At 46.2% G+C, this 22,381-nt stretch overlaps 1 protein-coding gene across 3 annotated transcripts in view; it reads left to right on the top strand.

Moving 5' to 3' along the window:
• LOC140197168 (anion exchange protein 2-like) overlaps positions 1-22,381 on the top strand; it is a 252,556-nt gene that overhangs the window by 208,999 nt on the left and 21,176 nt on the right. For all 3 annotated transcript variants that reach the window (XM_072257058.1, XM_072257069.1, XM_072257080.1), the window contains 9 exons: positions 218-398; positions 4,660-4,795; positions 5,868-6,051; positions 8,938-9,040; positions 14,336-14,520; positions 16,537-16,753; positions 17,936-18,142; positions 19,301-19,449; positions 20,828-21,022. In XM_072257058.1, coding sequence (XP_072113159.1) covers positions 218-398; positions 4,660-4,795; positions 5,868-6,051; positions 8,938-9,040; positions 14,336-14,520; positions 16,537-16,753; positions 17,936-18,142; positions 19,301-19,449; positions 20,828-21,022 — 1,557 coding nt within the window. The remainder of the gene's footprint in view (positions 1-217; positions 399-4,659; positions 4,796-5,867; positions 6,052-8,937; positions 9,041-14,335; positions 14,521-16,536; positions 16,754-17,935; positions 18,143-19,300; positions 19,450-20,827; positions 21,023-22,381) is intronic.

The raw sequence follows: 22,381 nt of genomic DNA, 5'->3' as shown, positions 1-22,381 counted from the left end.
TGCACCTTGATGGACCAGGCTGCGTCCACTAGTCTCTTCAGGCTCTGGTGTTCCTGTGTGTTGGAATTCACATACTTGGCTCACGTATCCAGTCAGGACACGTGATGTTAATATAAAATAGAAATAATTGAATTATGACCTTGTGGTTGGTGGGTGGGGGTGTATTAGGGTCTTTGCGTGATCACGATGTAACAGATTCCCGTTCTCATTTTTCCAGGTGTTTGTTGAACTGAATGAGTTAACAATGGATAAGAATCACGAGATGCAGTGGAAGGAGACAGCCAGGTGGATCAAGTTTGAAGAAGATGTGGAAGAGGAAACAGATCGCTGGGGAAAGCCACATGTGGCTTCACTCAGCTTTCGAAGCTTGCTGGAACTCAGAAAGACACTGGCACATGGTAACCATCATAATTTACTCTGTTAGACATCTGGTAACTACAAAACATTCACAAACTCTGAAATATCCTCAGCATTTTGAGCATCAGTTGTGCTCAGAATATTGAATATGGTGACAGGTTAAGTTACAGTCACAGAGCTGCACAACAGACACAGGCCCTTTGGCCCACTATGTCGATGCTAACCATCATGCTTATCTAGACTAATACCACCTACCTGCATTAATTGCATTTCTTTCCATGCCTTGCTCATTCAGGTACCTGTCCAGGTGCCTCTTAAATGTTGTTATTCTCAACACCATAAGACATAAGAACAGAATTAGGCCATTCAGCCCATCGAGTCTGCTCCACCATTCCATCATGGCTGATCCTGGATCCCACTCAACCCCATCACTGCCTCCTCGCCATATACTTTAATGCCCTGGCGGATCAGGAAATGGTCTGCTTCCACCTTAATACACATGGACTTGGCCTCCACTGTAGTCTGTTGCAGAGTATTCCACTGATTTGCTACTCTCTGGCTAAAAATAATTCCTCCTTGCCTCTGTTCTAAAAGGTTGGACTTCAATGTTGAGGTTGTGCTCTCTAGTTCTGGATATCCCCACCACAGGAAACATCCTCTCCATGTCCACCCTATGGAGTCCTTTCAACATTCGGTAGGCTTCAATGAGTTCCCTGTGCATACTTCTGAATTCTAGTGAGTACTGGCCCAAAGCTGCCAAATGCTTCTCATATGTTAACTCTTTCATTCCCAGAATCTCCGCAAGAACCTCCTCTGGACACTGTCCAATGACAGCACATCCTTTCTGAAATATGGGGCCCAGAACTGTAACAGTACTCCAAGTGCAGCCTGACTAGTGTCTTATAAAGGCTCAGCATTATCTCCTTGCTTTTATATTCTATTCCCCGTGAAATAGATGCCAACATTGCATTTGCCTTCTTTACCGCAGACTCAACTTGTAAATTAACCTTCTGGGAGTCTTGCACAAGGACTCCTAAGTCCCTCTGTACCTCTGATGTTTGAACCTTCTCCCCATTCAGGTAATAGTCCAAACTATTGTTCATTTTACAAAAATGCATTATCATACATTTCCCAACACTGTATTCCATCTGCCACTTTTTTTGCCCATTCTTCCAATTTGTCTTAAGTCCTGCTGCAATCACATTGCTTCCTCAGCACTACCCACCTCTCCACCTATCTTTGTATTATCCACAAACTTTGCCACAAAGACATCAATTCCACTATCTAAATCATTGACAAACAATGTGAAAAGCAGTGGTCCGAATACTTGCCTCTGAAGAACACCACTAGTCAACAGCAGCCAACTAGAAAAGGCCCCTTTTATTCCCACTCACTGCCTCCTGTCTGTCAGCCATTCCGCTATTCATAGCAGTATCTTTCCTGTAATGGCATAGGATTTTATCTTGTTAAGCAGCCTCGTGTGGCACCTTATCAAACGTCTTCTGAAAATCCAAGTAAATGACATCCACTGTTTCTCCTTTGTCCACCCTGCTTGTTACTTCCTCAAAGAACTCTAACAGAATTGTCAGGCAAGATTTTCCTTTACAGAAGCCACGCTGACTTTGACTTATGTTATCATTAATCTCCAAGTACCTCGAAACTTCATCCTTAATAATAGATCCCAACCACTGAGGTTAGACTAACTGGCCTATAATTTCCTTTCTTTTCCCTTCCTCCCTTCTTAAAGAGTGGAGTGACATTTGCAATCTTCCAGTCCTCCAGAACCATACCAGACATAAATGATTCTTGAAAGATCATGACCAATGCATTCATTATCTCTTCAGTAACCTCTCTCAGGACTCTGGGATGTAGTCTGTCTGGCCCAGGTGACTTCTCCATCTTAAGACATTGGAGCTTGCCTAGCATTTGTTTTTTCCTTTGTAATGGCAATGGCACTCACTCCTGCTCCCTGGCACTCACAGAGCTTTGCACACTGCTACTGTCTTCCATAGTGAAGACAGATGCAAAGTACCCATTAAGTTCATCTGCCATTTGTCTGTCCCCCATTACTACCTCACTAGCATCATTTCCAGTGGTCCAATATCAAGTCTCATCTCCTTCTTGCTCTTTATAACTAAAAAAAAGACTTTTGGTATCATGTTTTATATTATTGATTAGTCTGCCTTCATATTTCATCTTTTCCTTTTTTTATAGCTTGTTTAGTTGCCTTTTCTTGGATTTTAAAAATTTCCCAATCATCCAACTTCCCACTCGTTTTTGCTACCTTGTATGCCCTTTCCTTGGCTTTTATTCAGTCGTTAACTTTCTTTGTCTTTTGCCTACTCCTGCCATTTGAGAACTTCTTCCTCTGTGGGACATATCTATCATGTGCCTTGTGAAACTTCAGCCATCTCTGCTCTGCTGTCATTCCCACCAGTATCCTCCTCCAATCCACCTGGGCAAGCTCCTCTTTCATTCCTCTGTAATTCCCTTTAATCCATTGTGATACTGATACATCTGACTTGTGTTTCTCCCTCTCAAATTGTAATATGACTTCAATCATATTATGATCACTGCCTCCTGAAGGTTCCTTTACATTAAGCTCCCTAATAAGATCTGGGTTATTACACAACACCCAATCTAAGATAGCCTTTCCCTGAGTAGGCTCAATCACAAGCTGCTCTAAAAAGCCATCTCGTAGGCATTCAAGAAACTCCCTCTCTTGCAATGACACCAACCTGATTTTTCCCAATCCCCTTGCATATTGAAGTTCCCCATTATAATTCCCCATTAAAAACCCTTATTACATGCCTTTTCCAGCTCCCTTTGCAATCTTAACCCCATATCTTAGCTACTATTTGGAGCCCTATATATGATTCCCTTAATGGTTTTTTTAACTTTGCAATTTCTTAACTCCACCCACAAATATTCAACATTCATAACCCTATGTCACTTCTTTCTAAAGATGTAATTCCATCTCTTACCACCAGAGCCACACCACTGCCTATGCCTTGCTGCCTGTCCTTTCGATACAAAGTATGTCCTTTGATGTTAAGCTCCCAACTATGGCTGCCTTTCAGCCACGACTCAGTGATGCCCATAGTGTCTTACTGAACTCCTCTATTTGCACTACGAGTTCATCTGCTTTACTGTGAATGCTACGTGCATTTAAATACAGCACCTTCAATCCTGCAATCTTTCCCCATTTGAATTTTGCCTCCGTGGTACAATTTATCTCTTTGCTCTGTCTGCATTTGTACCTAATCAGTGGCTTGTCCTTCCTTACATTCATGTTACATCCATCATCTACTATTAATCTGCTGGCGCATCTTCAGCTCTATCATATTGAAACATAGAAAACCTACGGCACAATACAGGCCCTTCAGCCCACAAAGCTGTGCCAAACATGTCCTTACCGTAAAAATTACCTAGGGTTACCCATTACCCTCTATTTTTCTAAGCTCCATGTACCTATCCAGGAGTCTCTTAAGAAAGACCCTATCGCATCCACACTCACCATTGGTTCCCATCCCCCTGCCATATTAGCTTAAACCACTCCCAATAGCTTTAGTAAATCTACCCACAAGAATATTGGTCCCCTCGGATTCAAGAGCAACCAGTCCCTTTTGTACAGGTCCCACCTGTTCCAGAAGAGGTCCCAATTATCCAGAAATCTGAAACCCGGCCCCCTCTTTTCCTCTACCACCTCTGGTAGCTCATTCCAGATACTTACATTTCAGATCCCCTTTAAACTTCTGCCCTGAACAAGTCAGGCAACATCTGAGGAGAGAATATTTCACTTTTAGTTGTGTTATAATTTAGAGTAAAGTTTCTCGGAGAGGTATGAGGGCGACCCAGATTACAGAGTCTGCCCTGTAGCTCCTCGGCCATTCCTATTTAATTCCATCAGTTGCCTGGTTTGCCAATTGACCCGTATAGCTCTGCATGGCTTTTCAGTCACATCAAAACTGTAAGGGAAACACAAGGTGTAATTGTCATGGATTTAAGCTCGGGACGTAATTGATGTGTTTAGCACTGTGTGTGCTGCATAAGTCTTAACCACAAGTGTTACTTACTCTTCATAACAGACGAGTTTGTTCATTATTGCCCAACATTGCCCATGATTGAGGCTGCCAGCCATATGCACAATTCCTCTGATAGCCACAGTGCCAACCCATCCAAGGCAGGGAACTTGCAGTGGGTGTAGACCTCTTAATGCTCCATATCCCACAATGTGCTCTCCCAACTGGAGGCGATCAGGTGCACGAGTTCTTGATTTCAGTCTCCCTTGTCCTCATGCAGGTACAGTTCTCTTGGACTTGGACCAGAAAAGCTTGCCAGGAATTGCACATCAGGTGGTAGAACAGATGATCATCTCTGACCAGATCAAAGCTGAGGATAGAGCCAATGTTCTGCGGGCACTGCTGCTCAAACACAGGTAAAGCGAGGTGTAGCTCCTCAAATACGGGTAAAGCGAGGCACTGCTCCTCTATCACGGGTAGAGCAAGGCATAGCTCAAATACAGGTAGACGATAGTGCTACACACAAATTGCAAGAGAATGCAGGATCCTGATGAAGGGGTTCAGCCTGAAAGTGAACTGTTTATTTCCTTCCAAAGATGCTGCCTGACTTACTGAGTTCCTCCTGCATTTTGTGTGTGTTGTTCAAGATTTCCAGAATCTGCAGAGCGAGATGCCACTCCGTGCATTGAATCTGATCTATAACTGCCCCTGCTGCACCCTTTGTAGACACTACAGCCCTGTGTAGTCACTGAACATCATTGTGTACTTGTGCTCTTTGTTCTCTGTGGAAGCTGGTGTAGACAAAGTTTCCCCAGTCTGGCACTGCATGGTCAGATGCCAAGGCGAGGCATCCATTGGCACAGCCAGTGGAGCTACTGCATCACAGCTACAGGCGGGATCGACCTCTGCACTGTCTTTGTGGAGTGCACCTTATGATCTTGTGGTCATGCCCCAGGAGATTTGGTTTCCACCAGCATCCCTTATCTGTGCAGGTTTGGTGGGTTAATAGGCCTGGTGTGTAGGTGAATTGAATCTGGGAGGAGCTGATGGGAGTGTGCAAAAAGTGGGTTAGGAGAGTATTAAAGATTAGTTTTATTTGTCTCATTACATCGAAATATCAAAACATGCAGTGAAATGTGTCATTTATGTCATCTGTTGGGGACAGCGTGCAAGTATTGCCGTGCTTCTGGCGCCAGTGTAGTATGCCCACAACTTGTACGAAGACCTGTACATCTTTGGAATGAGGGACGAAACTCACGCAGTGACAGGGGGAACATACGAGTTCCTTACAGACAGCAGGAGGGACTGAATCGCGATTGCTGGCACTGTAAAACATTCCGTTCCACCCATTTAGTGTGAATGAATGGTGATGGTCAGCACAGACAGTGGGCCGAAGGGTCTGGGTCTGCGTCTGCACTGTATTGCTCTAACACTGAATCTGTTAGAGAGGAACAAGATGAACTAAAGTTGCACTTTCTTTATTTAAAGCCACCCCAACAAGGACAAGGACTTTTCGTTTTCACGTAACATCTCCACAGGGAGCTTGGGCTCACTGATGGCCCACCATCACAGCCAGAACCACATCGCTCCAACTTCTGAACCCTCCGTCACACAGCCACTGATGGGAGAGAGCACTGACGCCGAGGTCAAAGTGACAGTGGAGAGTGCTGAGGTCAGCAAGTGTGGTCATGTTCATCATTCTGATACATAGAACATTGAACACTACAGCACGGTACAAGCCCTTCAGCCTACAATGCTGTGCCATCCTTTTAACCTACTCCAAGATCAATTTAGCTGCTCCCACTCAGCCCTCCGTTTGTCTTTTATTCATGTGCTTATCTTAGAGCCACTGAAATGTCTGTAATGTGTCTGCCTTTACTACCAACCCTGGCAGTGCTTTCCATGCACTCACCACTCTTTGTGTAAAAAAATACACCTGCCTCTGACATCCCACCACCACAACCCCTCCTCACCATACATTCCTCTAATTATCTTAAAATTATGCCTTCTCATATTAGCCATTTCCATCCTGGGAAAAAGGTGCTGGCTGAACACAATATCTATGTCTCTTATCTAATCATCTCTATTGGTCTCCTTACATCTTCTGTCACTCCCAAGAGAAAAACACTAACTCGCTTAATCTTTCCTCATGAGACATGCTCTCTTGTCCAGGCAGTAGTATCCTGGTAAATCTCCTCCGCAACCTCTGTAAAGCTTCCACGTCCTTGCTATAATGTGGAGACCAGAACTGAACACAGTATCCCAAGTGTGGTCTAACCAAAAGCAGATGTCTTGTGGCTTTAGGCTTGTGATCACTGAGACCCTGAAGCACCCTTAGTGCTGCACAATGACATCTGTTAGTGTCTCAGTAAACCGTTCCAGAGTGGTGGTGTTCCTGTCACCTCCTGAAGAGCATGCGGAATGTGGCTTTAAATTATTGTCTTCCTTTTGCTTGGCTTCCCTCAATCATGTGCCTGCCATCTGACAGCATAGCTCTTCCTCTCGGCTCTTCCCTCTCCCCCTCACCCACATGCCCCCTCCCTCCCTCTCTCCCGAATGCCCCTTCCCTCCCTCTCGCCCACACGCCCCTCCCTCTCGACCACACGCACCCCTCTCTCTCCCACACGCCCCCTCCCTCCCTCTCTCCCGAATGCCCCTTCCCTCCCTCTCGACCACACGCACCCCCCTCTCTCCCACACATCCCCTCCCTCCCTCTCTCCCACACGCCCCCTCCCTCCCTCTCTCCCACATGCCCCCTCCCTCCCTCTCCCACACGCCCCCTCCCTCCCTCTCCCACACGTCCCCTCCCTCTCGACCACACGCACCCACTCTCTCCCACACGCCCTTTCCCTCCCTCTCTCCTACATGCCCCCTCCCACCCTCTCGCCCACACACGACCCTCCCACCCTCTCACCCGCACGCCCCCTCCCTCCTTCTCTCCCACACACACCCCTCCCTCCCACCCTCTCGCCCACACGCCAACTCCCACCCTCTCGCCCACACGCCCCTGCCATCCCTCTTGCCCACACGCCCCCGCCATCCCTCTCGCCCACACGCCCCCATCCCTCTCGCCCACACGCCCCCATCCCTCTCGCCCACACACCCCCACCATCCCTCTCACCCACACGCCCCCCCTCCTTCCCTCTCACCCACACGCCCCCTCCCTCTCGCCCACGCGCCCCCTCCCACCCTCTCGCCCACGCGCCAACTCCCACCCTCTCGCCCACGCGCCAACTCCCACCCTCTCGCCCACACGCCCCCTCCCACCCTCTCGCCCACGCGCCAACTCCCACCCTCTCGCCCACATGCCCCTTCCCTCCCTCTCACCCGCCTGACCCCTCCCCACCTGGCTCTCACCCGCCTGACCTCCCACCCCGCGCTCCACCGATCTCAACCACCTGTCCCCCCACTGTCCCTCACCTGTCCCTCCTTCTCCCCATCTGTTTCCTCCCTCTCTCTCCATCCTTCCCCCTTCCTCCTCCCCCACCTACCCACTACCTCCCCCTACCCCCACCTGCCCTGTCCCCTCCCCAGCTGCTCCCTCCCTCCTAGCCACCTGCCCTATTCTACTTCTCTCCTTCATCTGCCCTCATCCTTCTTCTCCCCACCCTTGCTGCCTTCCTCTGTCTTTCCCCTCTTCTTCCACCTGCCCCTTTCTCCCTCCCCCACTACTTGGTCCTCCTTCCCTTCTCCCCACACCTGCTCCCTCCATCCTTCTCCTTCCTACCTTCCCCCTCCCACCCTTTCCCTACTTGTCTGCAACCTTCTTCACCCACTACCACTCTGTCCCTGTTCCCCCTCTACCACTGTCCCTCTTCCCCCTCTACCACTGTCCCTCTTCCCCCTCTACCACTGTCCCTCTTCCCCCTACCACTGTCCCTCTTCCCCTACCGCTGTCCCTCTTCCCCCTCTACCACTGTCCCTCTTCCCCCTCTACCACTGTCTCTCTTCCCCTACCACTGTCCCTCTTCCCCCTACCACTGTCCCTCTTCCCCCTACCACTGTCCCCCCTCTACCACTGTCCCTCTTCCCCCTCTACCACTGTCCCTCTTCCCCCTCTACCACTGTCCCTCTTCCCCCTCTACCTCTGTCCCTCTTCCCCCTCTACCTCTGTCCCTCTTCCCCTTCCACCACTCTGTCCCTCTTCCCCCTCTACCTCTGTCCCTCTTCCCCCTCTACCTCTGTCCCTCTTCCCCCTACCACTGTCCCTCTTCCCCCTCTACCACTGTCCCTCTTCCTCCTCTACCACCCCCTCCCTCCCTCATCCCTACAAACTCATGCCCCTTCTTTCTCTCTCCAACTGCCTCTGTCACCACTCTCTCCCTCTCCCAACATCTGCCCCTCCCTTCCTCTCACCCCAGCTAGCTTATCTCCCCACCCTCTATCTCCTCATGCTTGCTCTCTTTCTCCCTCTCCCCCTCCCCACTTTCCCTGTTGCCTCCTCCTCTACACAAACCCCAAAGCTTTCTGTGGTGCTGCTGCTCTTTGCCACTCACTCTGGTTCTCACCCTCTCGAGGCTTCCATTCTTCCTGTAACCACTTTCCCCATCTCCAACAGAAAGAATGTCCCCTGTCTGAGATGACCAGATCGAGATCAAAGCACGAACTCAAGCTCCTGGAGAAAATTCCCTACAATGCAGAGGCCACCGTCGTACTTGTCGGTAAGAAACGTGTGTTCCTCACACTCATTTTAGGGTCCAACACTGCTGCTAATCTCTCACCTGTTGTGATTAGGTTTTCACTGAAGACTCCTTCATTACCTCCTGGTCTGGAGCCTCTCAGGCCTGGTATCAGACCATCAGATACACTACCCACATTCATGACCATTGTCATATTATTTTCCTCTCCTTGGGAAGTGTTTCCACAACTCCAACCCAGAGAAAGTCATGAAGCATGTTCTGTGAAGGCAGATCCATCCGCACGTAATTTGGTGTGTTTTTATCCACAAAGGTTTACTTCCTTGGACCCAAACAAGTCATACATTTCGTGAGGCAGTACAGAAAGATCTTTACTCAGTATCCAACGCAAACACGAGGAAATTTGCAGATGCTGGAAATTCAAGCAACACACACAATAAATGCTGGTGAATGCAGCAGGCCAGGCAGCATCTATAGGAAGAAGCACAGTTGTCGTTTCAGGCCGAGATCCTTCGTCAAGACTAACTGAAAGAAGAGATAGTAAGAGATTTGAGAGGGGGAGAGGGAGATCCAAAAATGATAGGAGAAGACAGGAAGGAGAGGGATGGAGCTAAGAGCTGGAAAGTTGATTGGCAAAAGGGATACGAGGCTGGAGAAGGGAGAGGATCATGGGACGGGAGGCCTAGGGAGAAAGAAAGGGGGGGGGGCAGAGGATGGGCAAGGAGTTATAGTGAGAGGGACAAGGAGGAAAAAGAGAGGAAAAAAGGGGTGGGAGAGTAAATAAATGAATGAATGATGGAGTACGAGGGGGAGGTGGGGCATTAACAGAAATTAGAGAAGTCAATGTTCATGCCATCAGGTTGGAGGCTACCCAGACAGAATATAAGGTGTTATTCCTCCATCCTGAGTGTGGCTTCATCTTGACAGTAGAGGAGGCCGTGTATAGACATAACAGAATGGGAATGGGACGTGGAATTAAAATGTGTGGCCACTGGGAGATCCTGCTTTCTCTGGCGGACAGAGCGTAGGTGTTCAGCGAAACAGTCTCCCAGCCTGCGTCGGGTCTCGCCAATATATAGAAGGCCGCATCAGGAGCACCGGACGCAGTGTATCACCCCAGCCAAGTCACAGGTGAAGTGTCGCCTCACCTGGAAGGACTGTCTGGGGCCCTGAATGGTGGTGAGGGAGGAAGTGTAAGGGCATGTGTAGCACTTGTTCTGCTCACAAGGATAAGTGTCAGGAGGGCAACTGTGCTTCCTCCTATAGATGCTGCCTGGCCTGCTGCGTTCACCAGCATTTTTTGTGTGTGTTACTCAATATCCAACCTGGGTTATTACTGTGGACTCACAAGAGGTACTGGAGATACTGGAAATTTAGTTATTACTATACTGAAGGTGTTCTACAGTGCAGAGAAAGTTGCACTCTTTGCTGGAGGAACTCAGCAGGTCAGGCAGTATCTATGGTGGGAATGATCAATCGATATTTTGGGCCAAGACCTTCTCTAGATGCTGCGTGACCCACTGAATTCCTCCAGCATTTTATGCTCAAGATTTCTGTAATCTCTTGTGTGTAAGTTTTACTCTATGTAATCCTGACCTGGGAATCCACACAGTTACAGAAAGAACATCTAAACTGCACACAGAGAGCACTTGAGGTCGGGAACAAACATGGGTCAAAGGAGCTATGAGGCAGCAGCTCTGTTGGCTGTACACACTGCTGCCTGCTACCTATGTTCACAATAGGTAAATTAGGGAGGGTGGAGTGGACAACTATTCAATGCATCAACTGAATCAGGAAAGAGAAGAGGGGGTAGATGTATTGTACCTTCATTGAATTTGCTCAGACTTATTCAGGTTGTAGTTGAGGTAGAAAACCAATTGGAGGATTCAAAGTAGTTGCAAGGAGGTGCACAAACTTGGGAAGTAACAGAAAATGGAGAAGTTAGAGGAGACAGCAGTTTGGGAGGATTTGAATTGGGTTTAATTTTAGACTGTAAGATATTAGAGCAGAATTAGGCCATTTGACCCATCGCGTCTGCTCCATCATTCCCTCACAGCTGATCTATTATTCCCTCCCAACCCAATTTTTATGACTTACCCTGTGATCTTTGATGACCTGACTAATCAAGAACCTATCAACCTCCGCTTTAAATATACCCAACGACCTGGCCTCCACAGCCAGCTGCGATAATGAAGTCCACAGATTCAACACCCTCTGACTAAAGAAATACCTCCTCATTTCTGTTCTAAAGGCTATCCTTGTATTCTAAAGTCGTCCCCTTTGGTTATGGACTCTCCCAATGTAGGAAATGTCCTCTCCACATCCACTCCTATCTAGGCCTTTCAATATATGATAGGTTTCAATGAGATCCCCCTATATTCTTCCAAATTTCAGCAAGTACATGACCGGAGCCATCAAATGCTCCTCATATATTAACCTTTCAGTCCTGGGAACATTCTCGTAAACCTTCTCTGGGTACTCTACAATGCCAGCACATCCTTTCTTAGATAAGAGACCCAAAACTGCTCACAGTACTCCAACTGCGGTCTGACGAATACCTTTAGAGAGTGTACTTCATTCATTTATACATGGAGCTGGCTGTACTTTCCATGATTTGTATGGACCAGTAATAATAGTTTTCCCTAGCATATCACCATTCAGTGAAAATTCACTGAGGCTGTGGTGGAGCAAAGTCAATGCAGTGAATCAGTGACTGTCCATCAGAATTATTTCACCCTTATGCTCTGGACAGGGAATTAACCAAAGTCTAGGTTATTACCTCAAGCTTTGCGGGAATTACTGACAATAAATACACCTAAATCACAGACAGTAAATTAAAACTGCAAATGCCGTAAATCTGAAATAAAAACAGAAAGTGCTGGAAACACACAGGAGGTTTAGGCAGCAAATGTGGGAAGAGAAATAGTTAATGTTCTGGCTCAGGGACTTCATCAGAATTGGAAGAGAGACAAATCAGAGAAGGTGGGGGAGGGCATTGGAAGAAACAAGGCAAGACGACAATGTGGCAGATAAGATCAGAGGGAAGTATTTTTGTCAGTGTAATGTGTTGTTAATGTTTAATCTGACTGACTGACTGTAAAGCGAAGGAAGACGGGCAGTTACAGATGGGGAGAGAGTGCGAGATACCAAAAGTTTGATAGCTTGATATTGAGTTCTGCAGGGAGAGAAAGGTAGATGCTCCTTGAGTTTGCATTGAGCTTCATTGTTACCGTGCAGGAGACCATAGACTGAGATCAGAGTGGGAGTGCAAACTGAATTAAAGTGACGGGGATCAAGAATCTCAGGGTTGCATCCTTGGAATGCGCAAGGATGCTCCTCAAGGTGATCTGCTCAGTTCCTGCCAGCACCACTGAGGTAGCTCCTTAGGGCTTGTTCTAGTTCTGCTTTGCATCGAGGTTGGTACCTGCTGCCTTTCAGTAATGCCAGCCTTCTTCCTACATAGATATACCTGGCCCACTATCTACTACTTCTCTTCTGCAACTATAACTTTACTCTTTTCCCACGTACTGACTTGTGTCAGTAGCTTTAGAGTGTTCAGAGCTGCCTGAGATCGTGCAGGACTCTTGCCTTCCTGCCTCAGTGAAGAGAAGTGTTAGGTTTTACACTGCCTTTGCTACCCCCAACCCAAATCAGCCACGTCACTAGCCTTCCACTTCTGATCTACATTTTCAGTCTCTTTTACATTCTGTATTTTGCCCAATATTCTGCTGTTTTTCTGCACCTGACATTTGTCAAACTTTCTTCTTTATTTTACATTATATTTCCTTTGTCATTCAGGAAGCCCCTCCTGTGGATGCTCTACCTTTCCTCCTCATGAGAATAAATGTGGTTTGTACACAGACTCTTGCCTTTACTCTGTATCTAACCTGTGATGTTCCTACTCTTCGTGTGTTTTGCTGGGACAGTGTATAGATTGAGTTTTACTCTGTACTTAACCTATGTTTTCCTTGTCCATGCCGTGTGTGACAGGAAGGTCATAGAGTTATACAGCACGGAGTTATACAGACCCTTCAGCCCAACTCGTCTGTGCCAACCAAGTAGCCTACCTGAAGTAATGCCATTTGCTTGCTTGGGATTGGTGTGGGTTCCCTGTTATTTGTCCATCTATTTTAATGGTTAGTAAATTTGCAGATGACACCAAGATTAGTGGAGTAGTGGACAGTGAGGAAGGTTATCTAAGAGTACTACAATATCTAGAAAAAATAATTGGTCAAGTGAACCAAGAAATGGACCGAGATGCAATTCAGCTTGAACAAGTGCAAGGTGGTGTATTTTGGTAAATTAAATCAGGGTAGAACTTGCACAGTGAATGGTAGGGCACTGGAAACTGTTGCACAACAGAAGGGTACAGGTGCATAGTTCCCTGAAAATGATGACACAGGTAGGCATTGTGGTAAGAGCATTGAGTGCAGGAGTTAGGACATCACAACAAGGTTGCAACTAGGTACAACTGAACAGGTTGTTGGTGAGACCACACTTGGTGTATTGTGTGCAGTTCTGATCGTCCAGCTATTGAAAGGATGTCATTAAACTGGAAAGAATGTGGGCAAGATTCATAGGGATGTTACCAGGACTGGAGGCTTTGAGCTATAGGGAGATAGGCTGAGAGCAGACCTTACAGAGGTTTCTAAAATCATGAGGGGAGTAGATAGGTGAATGGTCATACTCTTTTTTTTTCCTCTAGCGTAAGCAAGCAGAAAATTCAAGGACATAAGTTTAAGGTGAGAAGGAAAAGATTTGAAAGGGACCTGGGGAGCAGTGAAGGTGGCAGATATATAGAACGAGGTACCAGAGAACATGGTAGAGGTGGTACAATTATAGTGGGTTAGAAGTGGCCGCGGTGAAAGCAAGACCCTGGTTTTGAAGAATTGGTAAGATTACCGGGTAAAAAACATTTGGACAGCTACATGGATAAGAATATTTTAGAGGGATATAGGCCAAACTCTTGCAAATGGGAGTAGCTTGAGAGACATTTTGTTCAGCATGGACAAGTTGAGCCAAAGGTATAGCTCTATGACTCTGTATCTAACCCATGCCATCCGTTCCCTGGAAGTGTTTAATGTAAGAGTATAGATAAAGGTTTGCTCTATATCTAACCCATTCAGTTTCTACGATGGGATTGTTTGATGGCACAGTGTAGAGGGACTTGGTATCTGGTCCATAGTGTCCCTGCCCTGGAAGGGTGTGATGGAACACTGTAGAGGGAGCTCCTGTATCCTGATTTCTCATATTCCTTGCTTTCATTCACTCTTCAAGTATGCTGCTATAGAGAGAAGCTCTTCTTTTGTGTCCCTACAGGGTGTGTTGAGTTCCTGGAACATCCAACAATGGCCTACGTTCGGCTGCAGTCAGCAGTGGAGTTGGAATCGGTGTTGGAGGTTCCCATCCCAGTCCGCTTCCTGTTCATCCTGCTGGGACCATCCACCAGTAATCTGGACTACCATGAGATTGGCCGCTCCATTTCCACTCTCATGTCAGACAAGGTCAGGGTCTGGAAGTTGTGGGGAAGTCCTTATCAACAAATTCAAATCCCATAAATAATTCTGAATCAGGTTTATTATCACCATCACATATAACATGAGATTTATTATTTTGCAGCAGCAATACAGTGCAAAAATGCAAAAATTATGATAAATTACAAGATAAATAGTGCAAAAAAATGAGAGGTAACGTTCATGGGATCATAGATTGTTTAGATAGTGTTGGGGAAGAAGCTGTTCCTAAATCATTGAATTTTGCTCTTTAGACTCCTGTTCCTCCTCCCCAATGGTAGGAGCAAAAAGAGGGCATGTTCCCAGTGGTGAGGTTTTTATTGATGGATGAGGCTCCATCTCTTGTAGGTGAGCTGGGTTGTACATGTGATGGAGCTAGCTGAGTCTACAACCCTCTGCAGCCTCTTGTGCTCCTGTGCATTGGAGCCTGCACCAAATGCTGATGCAATTTGTCAAAATGCTTTTCATTATACATCTCACTAGGTGACGTACTGAATCTCTTCAAGCTCCTAATGAGGTAGAGCTGCTTGCATTCCACCTTTACCAAAATGCATGACCTCGCACTTCCCCACATTAAACTCCATTTGTGAATTTTTGCCCACTCACGCAATCTATCCGTATCTCTAGCAGAATTACAAATTACTTTATTATTATCATGTGTATGTACCTAGATACAGTGGAAAAACTTGCCATCCATATCATTCCAAACATAAGAACATCAAGGTAATACAAAGACAAAAGCAGTAACAGCTTTCAAGGAATGTACAGTGCATCTAGACAAATAAAGTGCATTGGACATGATGAGGTAGACAGAGAAATCTCAAGAGTTCACCTTTATCATACAAGAGGTCTGTTCAGAAGTGTTATAATGACAGGATAAAAGCTGTCCCTGAGCCTGGTAGTATGTGCCCTCAAGCTTTTGAATCTCATGCCTGATGGAAGTGGGAAGAAGGGAGAATGTCCCGGGTGTGAGGGTCTGTGATTATCTTGGCTACTTTCCCTAGACAGTCAAGAATCACAGTATCCTTATTGCAACGCGTCCTTTCATCTGTTTTCATATCATCGGTAAATTTTGGGTCTTCAATGCATATTCACTGTTCCTTTCTGCACGTCATTAATGTAAACAGTGAACAACTGTGGGCAAGGACTGATTCTTAGAGTACCTCACTCATTACCTCCCACCAGCCTGAAAATAGCTTATTTATTCCAACTCCCTATTTTCAATGAGACAGCCATTCCTACGCACTTTCTCTAATACCATGTATGTTTAATATATGTACCAGCCTCCTGTATGGCACCTTGTCAAAAGCCTTTTGGAAATCTAAAAACATTACATCTATAGGTTCCCCTCTATCAAATTTCGTGGAGTACTACACAGTTACATGCCCTTTGGCACATCTAGTCCATGCTGAACTATTAACTCTTTGTAACATCCTGAAAGAATTTTTGCAAGTTTGTCAAACGTGATTTACCTTGCATAAAACCATGTTGACAGAGTTTCATTATATTCAGTTTTCCTGTATGGTTAGCTGTCTCCTCATTAATCAATCATTCCAGCATCTCACCAGTTATACATACAAAACTATGACCTGTAGTTCCTTGTCTTCTGCCTTTCTGCTTTTTATTGTTTCCTTATTGCACAACAGCTTGTTCCTGGACAGGCTAGGTTAGATTAGATATAGTACATTACAGTGAAATGCGTCAGTTGTGTCAATGACCAACACAATCTGAGGATGTGCTGGGGCAGCCTGCAAGTGTCACCATGCTTGCAGCACCAACATAGCATGCCCACAACTTCCATTCTCACTGCTCTGTTTCACCATCTGCCCCCAGCCCGCTCGGATCACCTCCCTGTTCATGAATTCCTTCAATATCCTTACCAGAATGCCCTTTCACTCATCCCACCCCCATCTTGAATCCTCTGCCTCAGTGCCCCCCTTCCATTTCTCTCCCTCCAATCTCCCTGCTGTTGGTTTGTGGATACTTCACTTTGTTGCTGTTTTACAGAATTTCCATCGAGCCGCTTACCAGGCAGATGACCGGAATGACTTGTTGAATGCAATCAATGAGTTCCTGGACAGCAGCATCGTTATCCCTCCCTCCGACGTCCCAGGGGAGGAACTGCTGCTCTCAGTCGCACAATTCCAGCGCAAGATGCTGAAGAAGAGACAGGCAAAAGAGGAGAAGGCATTGTCCAAAGAGATCAAGAGTCAGGAGGAGAGAGGTGGGCAACTCTCCAAACCCATCACTACTCAACTGTTTCTCTTCCTACCATCCTTCGCTGTTCCGTGACCTCCTAACTCTGACTACCTTACCAGCCTTCTCTGCCCCTCTAAGCTTCAAAGAGCAGTCAATCCATTTTGCAAAAGAAAACAAGAAAACAGGAGCAGAGTGGACCACCAGGCCCCTCAAATCTGCCCCAATGTTCAACATGACAAAAACTGATCAAAACCGGCTTCAAAACATGGTAGCGTAGTGGTCAGCACAGTGCTATTACAGCTCGGTGTGTTCCAGAGTTCAGACTTCAATTCCGGTCCCATTCTATAAGGAGTCTCTCTGCATCCTCTGCATGGAATGCGCGGGTTTTCACCCAGTGCTCCGGGTTCCTCCCACAGTCCAAATCTGTACTGGGTACGTTACTTGGTCATTGTAAATTGTCTCATGATTAGGTTAGGGTTAATTGGGGTTGTGAGGTTGCTGGGGTGGGGGAGCTCAAAAGGGCCAGATGGTCTACTCCACGTTGTATCACTAAATAAATAAATAACCAAACTTCTCGACTGCAGTTCCCCAAAGCCCTCAATTTTTCAATCTTTCAAATATTTATCTATAGAACAACATAGGAACAGGAACTTCAGCCTACAATGCGTTGAACATGATGCAAATCCAAATTAATCCCATCTGCCTGCACATGATCCATATTCCTCCAATTTCTGCTTGTTCATGTGTCTCACCTAAATGTTTCTCAAACTTTACTGTTGTATCTGCTTCCACCATCTCCCCTGATAGTGTGTTCCAGGGTGTGTGTTGTTAAGCCTTTACAGGCTTCTGCATCTTCTGCGCAATGGGAGGGGGGAGAAGAGAAAATGACCAAGGTAGGTGATGTCTTTGATTATTCTGGCTGTGTCCCCAAGGCAGTGGGAAGTATGGTGTCCTTGGAGGGAAGACTAGTTTCCATGATGGACTAAGCTGTGTCCACAACACTCAGCACTTTCTTGCGGTCACAGGCAGAGCAGTTGCCCTACCAAACTGTGATGCATCTGGATAAGATGCTTTTGATAATGCATTGATAAAAATTAGTGAGGGTCAACAGGGTCAAGCCGAATAATGTACCTATTATTGCACCCCTATCCTCTCGCCTGATCTCTCCAGCTGCCTGTCCTGAGTGACTCTGCTGTTGTCCTCACAGCTCTCCTGAAGCCAAAGAAGCCGGATGAGGAGGATCCTCTGAGACGGACCCGGAAACCATTTGGTGGGGTGGTTCGGGATGCTGCCCGCAGGTACCCTCAGTACCTGAGTGACTTCAAGGATGCCCTGAACCCTCAGTGTATGGCTGCCATCATCTTCATTTACTTCGCTGCCCTTTCGCCAGCTATCACATTTGGAGGGTTACTCGGTAAGAGAGCAAAGGCACTGAAGGGAAACAGACATTCACCTCCGACCTGACCAGGTTCATTTGCCTAAAGCATTGGCTCCATTTCTCTCCCCTGACCTGAGTATTACCAGCATTTACTGTTTTTATTTAATCTCTGTCCTACCTTTCACAACTTTAGGATATTTCAAAGCATTTCACAGCCAATGAATGTTTTTTAAAATGCCCTTTCATTCATGGGCTATCCAAGTCCCATGGAGTCTGAGTTGTCTGTGACCCATGTGGGTTTGAGTGGGGCCCGATTATTCCCACCAACCTGAGAGTCATCAGGTGCTCTTGCTGAATGGAGACAATGTTGGCCTCACTGGAATTTTTTCCTCCGTCCTCTGGTAATCCCTTCCCATAACCTTGCAATAGAGTGTTTATTTTCTGAGCTCACAACATGATTTGCTCAGTAGAGCTGGCTAACTGGGGCTCAGTGGTTGGGGAGAGACATGAAACTGTACAGCAGAGGGCAAGGCCCTTCGGCCCACCACATCTGTGCCAACCAAAATGCCATTCTAACTAATCCTGTCTACTTGTGCATGGTACATATCCCTCCATTCGTTGCCTGATCATGCACTTGGCTGGGACATAGAACAGTACAGCACATTAATACTGTGCAGCACTCTAAATGTCTCTTAAACACCACTTTTGAATCTGCTTCCACCATTTTCCCTGGTAGCCCATTCCAGGCATCCGCTGCTTTCTGTTCAAAAATTAAATACTTGCCATGTAAATCCCCTTTGAACTCTTAACTCCCCCTTTCATCTTAAATTGATCTAATATATGACATTTCCACCCTGGGAAAAAGACTGTCTATGTACTTTGTGCCTCTTGTAGCTTTACAAACTTGTAGCAGATCGCTCCTCAGTTCCCAATACTGCAGAGAAAACAATTTGCTGGTTGGGTTTCCTTCTCCTTCAAGTAGTTTTGGAGTATTTTGCAGAAGCAGGGTAGGTGATATCTCCCCAAAGCCTTGATGTGTCTACTGTGAGTAACCCACACCTCAGAAGCCTGTGTGAAGTTGGGGATCACCGCTGCCCGGAAGACCATGAGTGAAAAGCTGATGTTAACCATGAATTCACTGTTTAATGTTTCCTGTGTACTGCCAGTGAATGATAACCACCTGTTATGTTTCAGGGGAGAAGACCATGGGTTTGATTGGTGTCTCAGAACTCATCATTTCAACAGCCATACAGATGATTATCTTTGGTTTGCTGGGGGCCCAACCACTACTGATTGTCGGGTTTTCTGGCCCATTGCTTGTATTTGAAGAAGCATTCTTTAAGGTGCGTGTGCTGCTGGGTTTCAAACTACTCAGGCAGATGTTTTGCACAAAAATTAATTTCTTCTACCTTATAGCCCTACCTATAGTCACAGGACTACAGAGCTCCAGGAATAACAGAATTATCCAACAGCCCAACCCCAAAGGCATACGTCCCACTGGCAGCTCATTGCTGGATTGAAGTACTGTATTCTTCTGTTCTATATGAGATTCAGCATTCCTTCACAAAACTCCAATGCTTGAATCACTCCCAATAGGTTCATCTTGGTATAAGGGCTGAAGTAGTTTGCTTATCGATTTAATACATCATTGGATAACCACTTTCACACTCCCTCTCAAATTTGCACATTAACGTGCACTTATTGAATTTTAATTTACTTTAAGGATAGGTGTGGGTTTGAGTTGGTGTCTGATTATTCGCGCCAACCTCCTTGTCATCAAGCTCTCCTGCTGATCTGGTCTTCACATAGAGACAATATTGATTCTGCTTGATGCATGAACATGCTGTCACACTTGTCACACCTCTCTCTGCCTATTGACCAGCCCAACACTGCCAAAGCGCATTTTTATCAGAAGTGCTGGCCTTTATGTGGGTCTGTTACCTTTTCTATAATGTTGCTGTGCATCACATTCATGACACCCTCCCCTCCCCTCCATAGGCTCTGTCTGCACACCTCACTGCCTTGGTAAAGCAGCCAATATAATCAAAGACCCCACCCACCTCAGGCATTCGCTGTTCCCCACCCTCCCATCGGGCAGAAGATATAAATGCCTGAAACCACACACCACCAGGGTCAAGAACAGCTTCTATCCCACTGTTATAAGTCTATTGAACAATTCCCTGGTACAATGATTGACTCTTGACCTCACAGTCAACCTCGTTTCCTCAGCCTTGCACCTTACTGTCTGTCTGCACTGCACTTTCCCTGTAACTGTAACACTATTCTTCATTCTGTTATTGTTTTCCTTGTACTACCCCAAAGCACTGTGTAATGAATTGATCTGTGTAGATGGTATGCAAAACAAAAGTTTTTCACTGTGCCTCAGTATGTGTGACAATAAATCAATTTACAATTTACATGACACCAGTATCTTTGCAGGGGTCAGTATCTGGGAGTACCAGATGTTCCAACTAAGGGTCTCAATCTGAAACTATCCATTTCGTTCTATACATGTTGCTTGATCTGTTGAGTCCCTCCAGCAGATGGTGCTCTTTTATTTTTGGCTCTGGAGTCTGGCATTAGGCTCAGATCTCTCAAGTGGAGCTTAAACCCCTAATCTTCAGCTCAGGGAAAAGTGATCAAGCCAGAGGGGGAGAGTATGTGAACTCGGAGGAGTTTCAGAGCAGCAGTTCTCACTTCTCTGTCTGACTCTTTCACCAGTTCTGTGAGTCGAACAAAATGGAGTACCTGACGGGCCGAGTGTGGATCGGGTTTTGGCTGATTATCATCGTGGTGCTGATCGTGGCATTCGAAGGCTCCTTCCTCGTGAGATTCATCTCCCGATTCACCCAGGAAATCTTTGCTTTCCTCATCTCAATAATATTTATTTATGAAACATTCTACAAGCTGGTAAAGGTAAAATCCACAGATTCATATCCCTGCATATCTGGAACTGGAAGTGACAAACCCTAAACCAAGAGCATAAACTAATCAGCCCTGCATACAGGCTATTGAGTAATAATCCTCATACTCAGTCCGGGGAGCAATAATTGCTCCATACCCAGCTGGCAAAGAGGCCTTTGACAAGACTTTACTGAGCAGATTGGTCCAAAAGCTAAGAGCCCAGGGATTCAGAGCAATTGGCAAAATTCCTTGAATAATATGAAGCAAAGTTTGATGTTGAGGGATTGCTTTTGCTTTTGGAACTCTGTGACCAGTGGGGTACCAAAGGGACCCTTGCTGTTTGTTATATCGATTAATGATTTGGCTGTGAATGTAGGAGATATAGTTAGTACGTTTGCAGATCACAAGGTGGTGTGTGGATAGTGAGGAAGATGGTCAAGGATTACCTGAGCAGTGACAGATGGAATTTAATACTGATAAATGTGTGGTGGTGCATAGCGCAGAAGTGAGCCCCATCAATTTATCAGTAGCCCATTCTGGGAGGAGCGAGAAAGTTAGGTCACATGCAGTAGGTGATAGGATTCTAGGTAGTACTGAGCCAGAGAAAAACTTCATTTGTCAAGCAGAAAACAGGGAGATCAAAGTGCAGTTTTATCATACACTGGTAAGGCCACAGCTGGAACACTGCACTTCTGCAGACCATATATGGAGTCCAGGAGAAGGGGCTCAACCTGAAATGTCAGCTGCCCATTTCTTTCTGTAGGTGAGTTCCTCCAGCATATTTTGTGTTGTTCTGAGGAAACCATTTTGTCACCCAGAGGTGTCTAGAATCTGGAACACACTACTTGGGGTGTGGTAGAAACAGAGACTCTCAGAACATTGAAGAAGCAACTACATATGCACTTGAATTGTCAAGGCCAAACAGGCTATTGAGCAGGTTTTAAAAAATGTGGTAGTGTAGAAGGTCACCATGGTTGTTATGGGCTGAAAGGCCTGTCTCGGTGCTAATGATTCATGGAGTATGGCTCTATAACTGTAAGGTGAATGTCATTAGAGTAATGGATACCAGCACTGTCTGGTTCCCCATCCATTTTACAATCCTGTGTCAGATAAGGTAAGTATGTGCATGTATGAGGCATGGTGAGCATGTATAAGCAAGGCAGTGTGAATGGGCATGGAGGAGAAGGGGAGCATAAGTAGACTGACAGGCAAATGCATGCTTACTAAAGGTGCATGATGGAGCATATTCATGCAAGCAAGCAGAGGTGAGATTGTGAGGCTGAATTGGGATGTGTGTACATCTGTGGGGATGGGGAGTGTGTCACATCTGATTGAGGCTAGGACATGGATTGTTGATCTGTTTTTCCATTC

Source organism: Mobula birostris, chromosome 1 (genome assembly GCF_030028105.1).
Source record: "Mobula birostris isolate sMobBir1 chromosome 1, sMobBir1.hap1, whole genome shotgun sequence".
Lineage (NCBI taxonomy): Eukaryota > Metazoa > Chordata > Chondrichthyes > Myliobatiformes > Myliobatidae > Mobula > Mobula birostris.
This window is presented reverse-complemented; position numbering and strand designations above follow the sequence as displayed.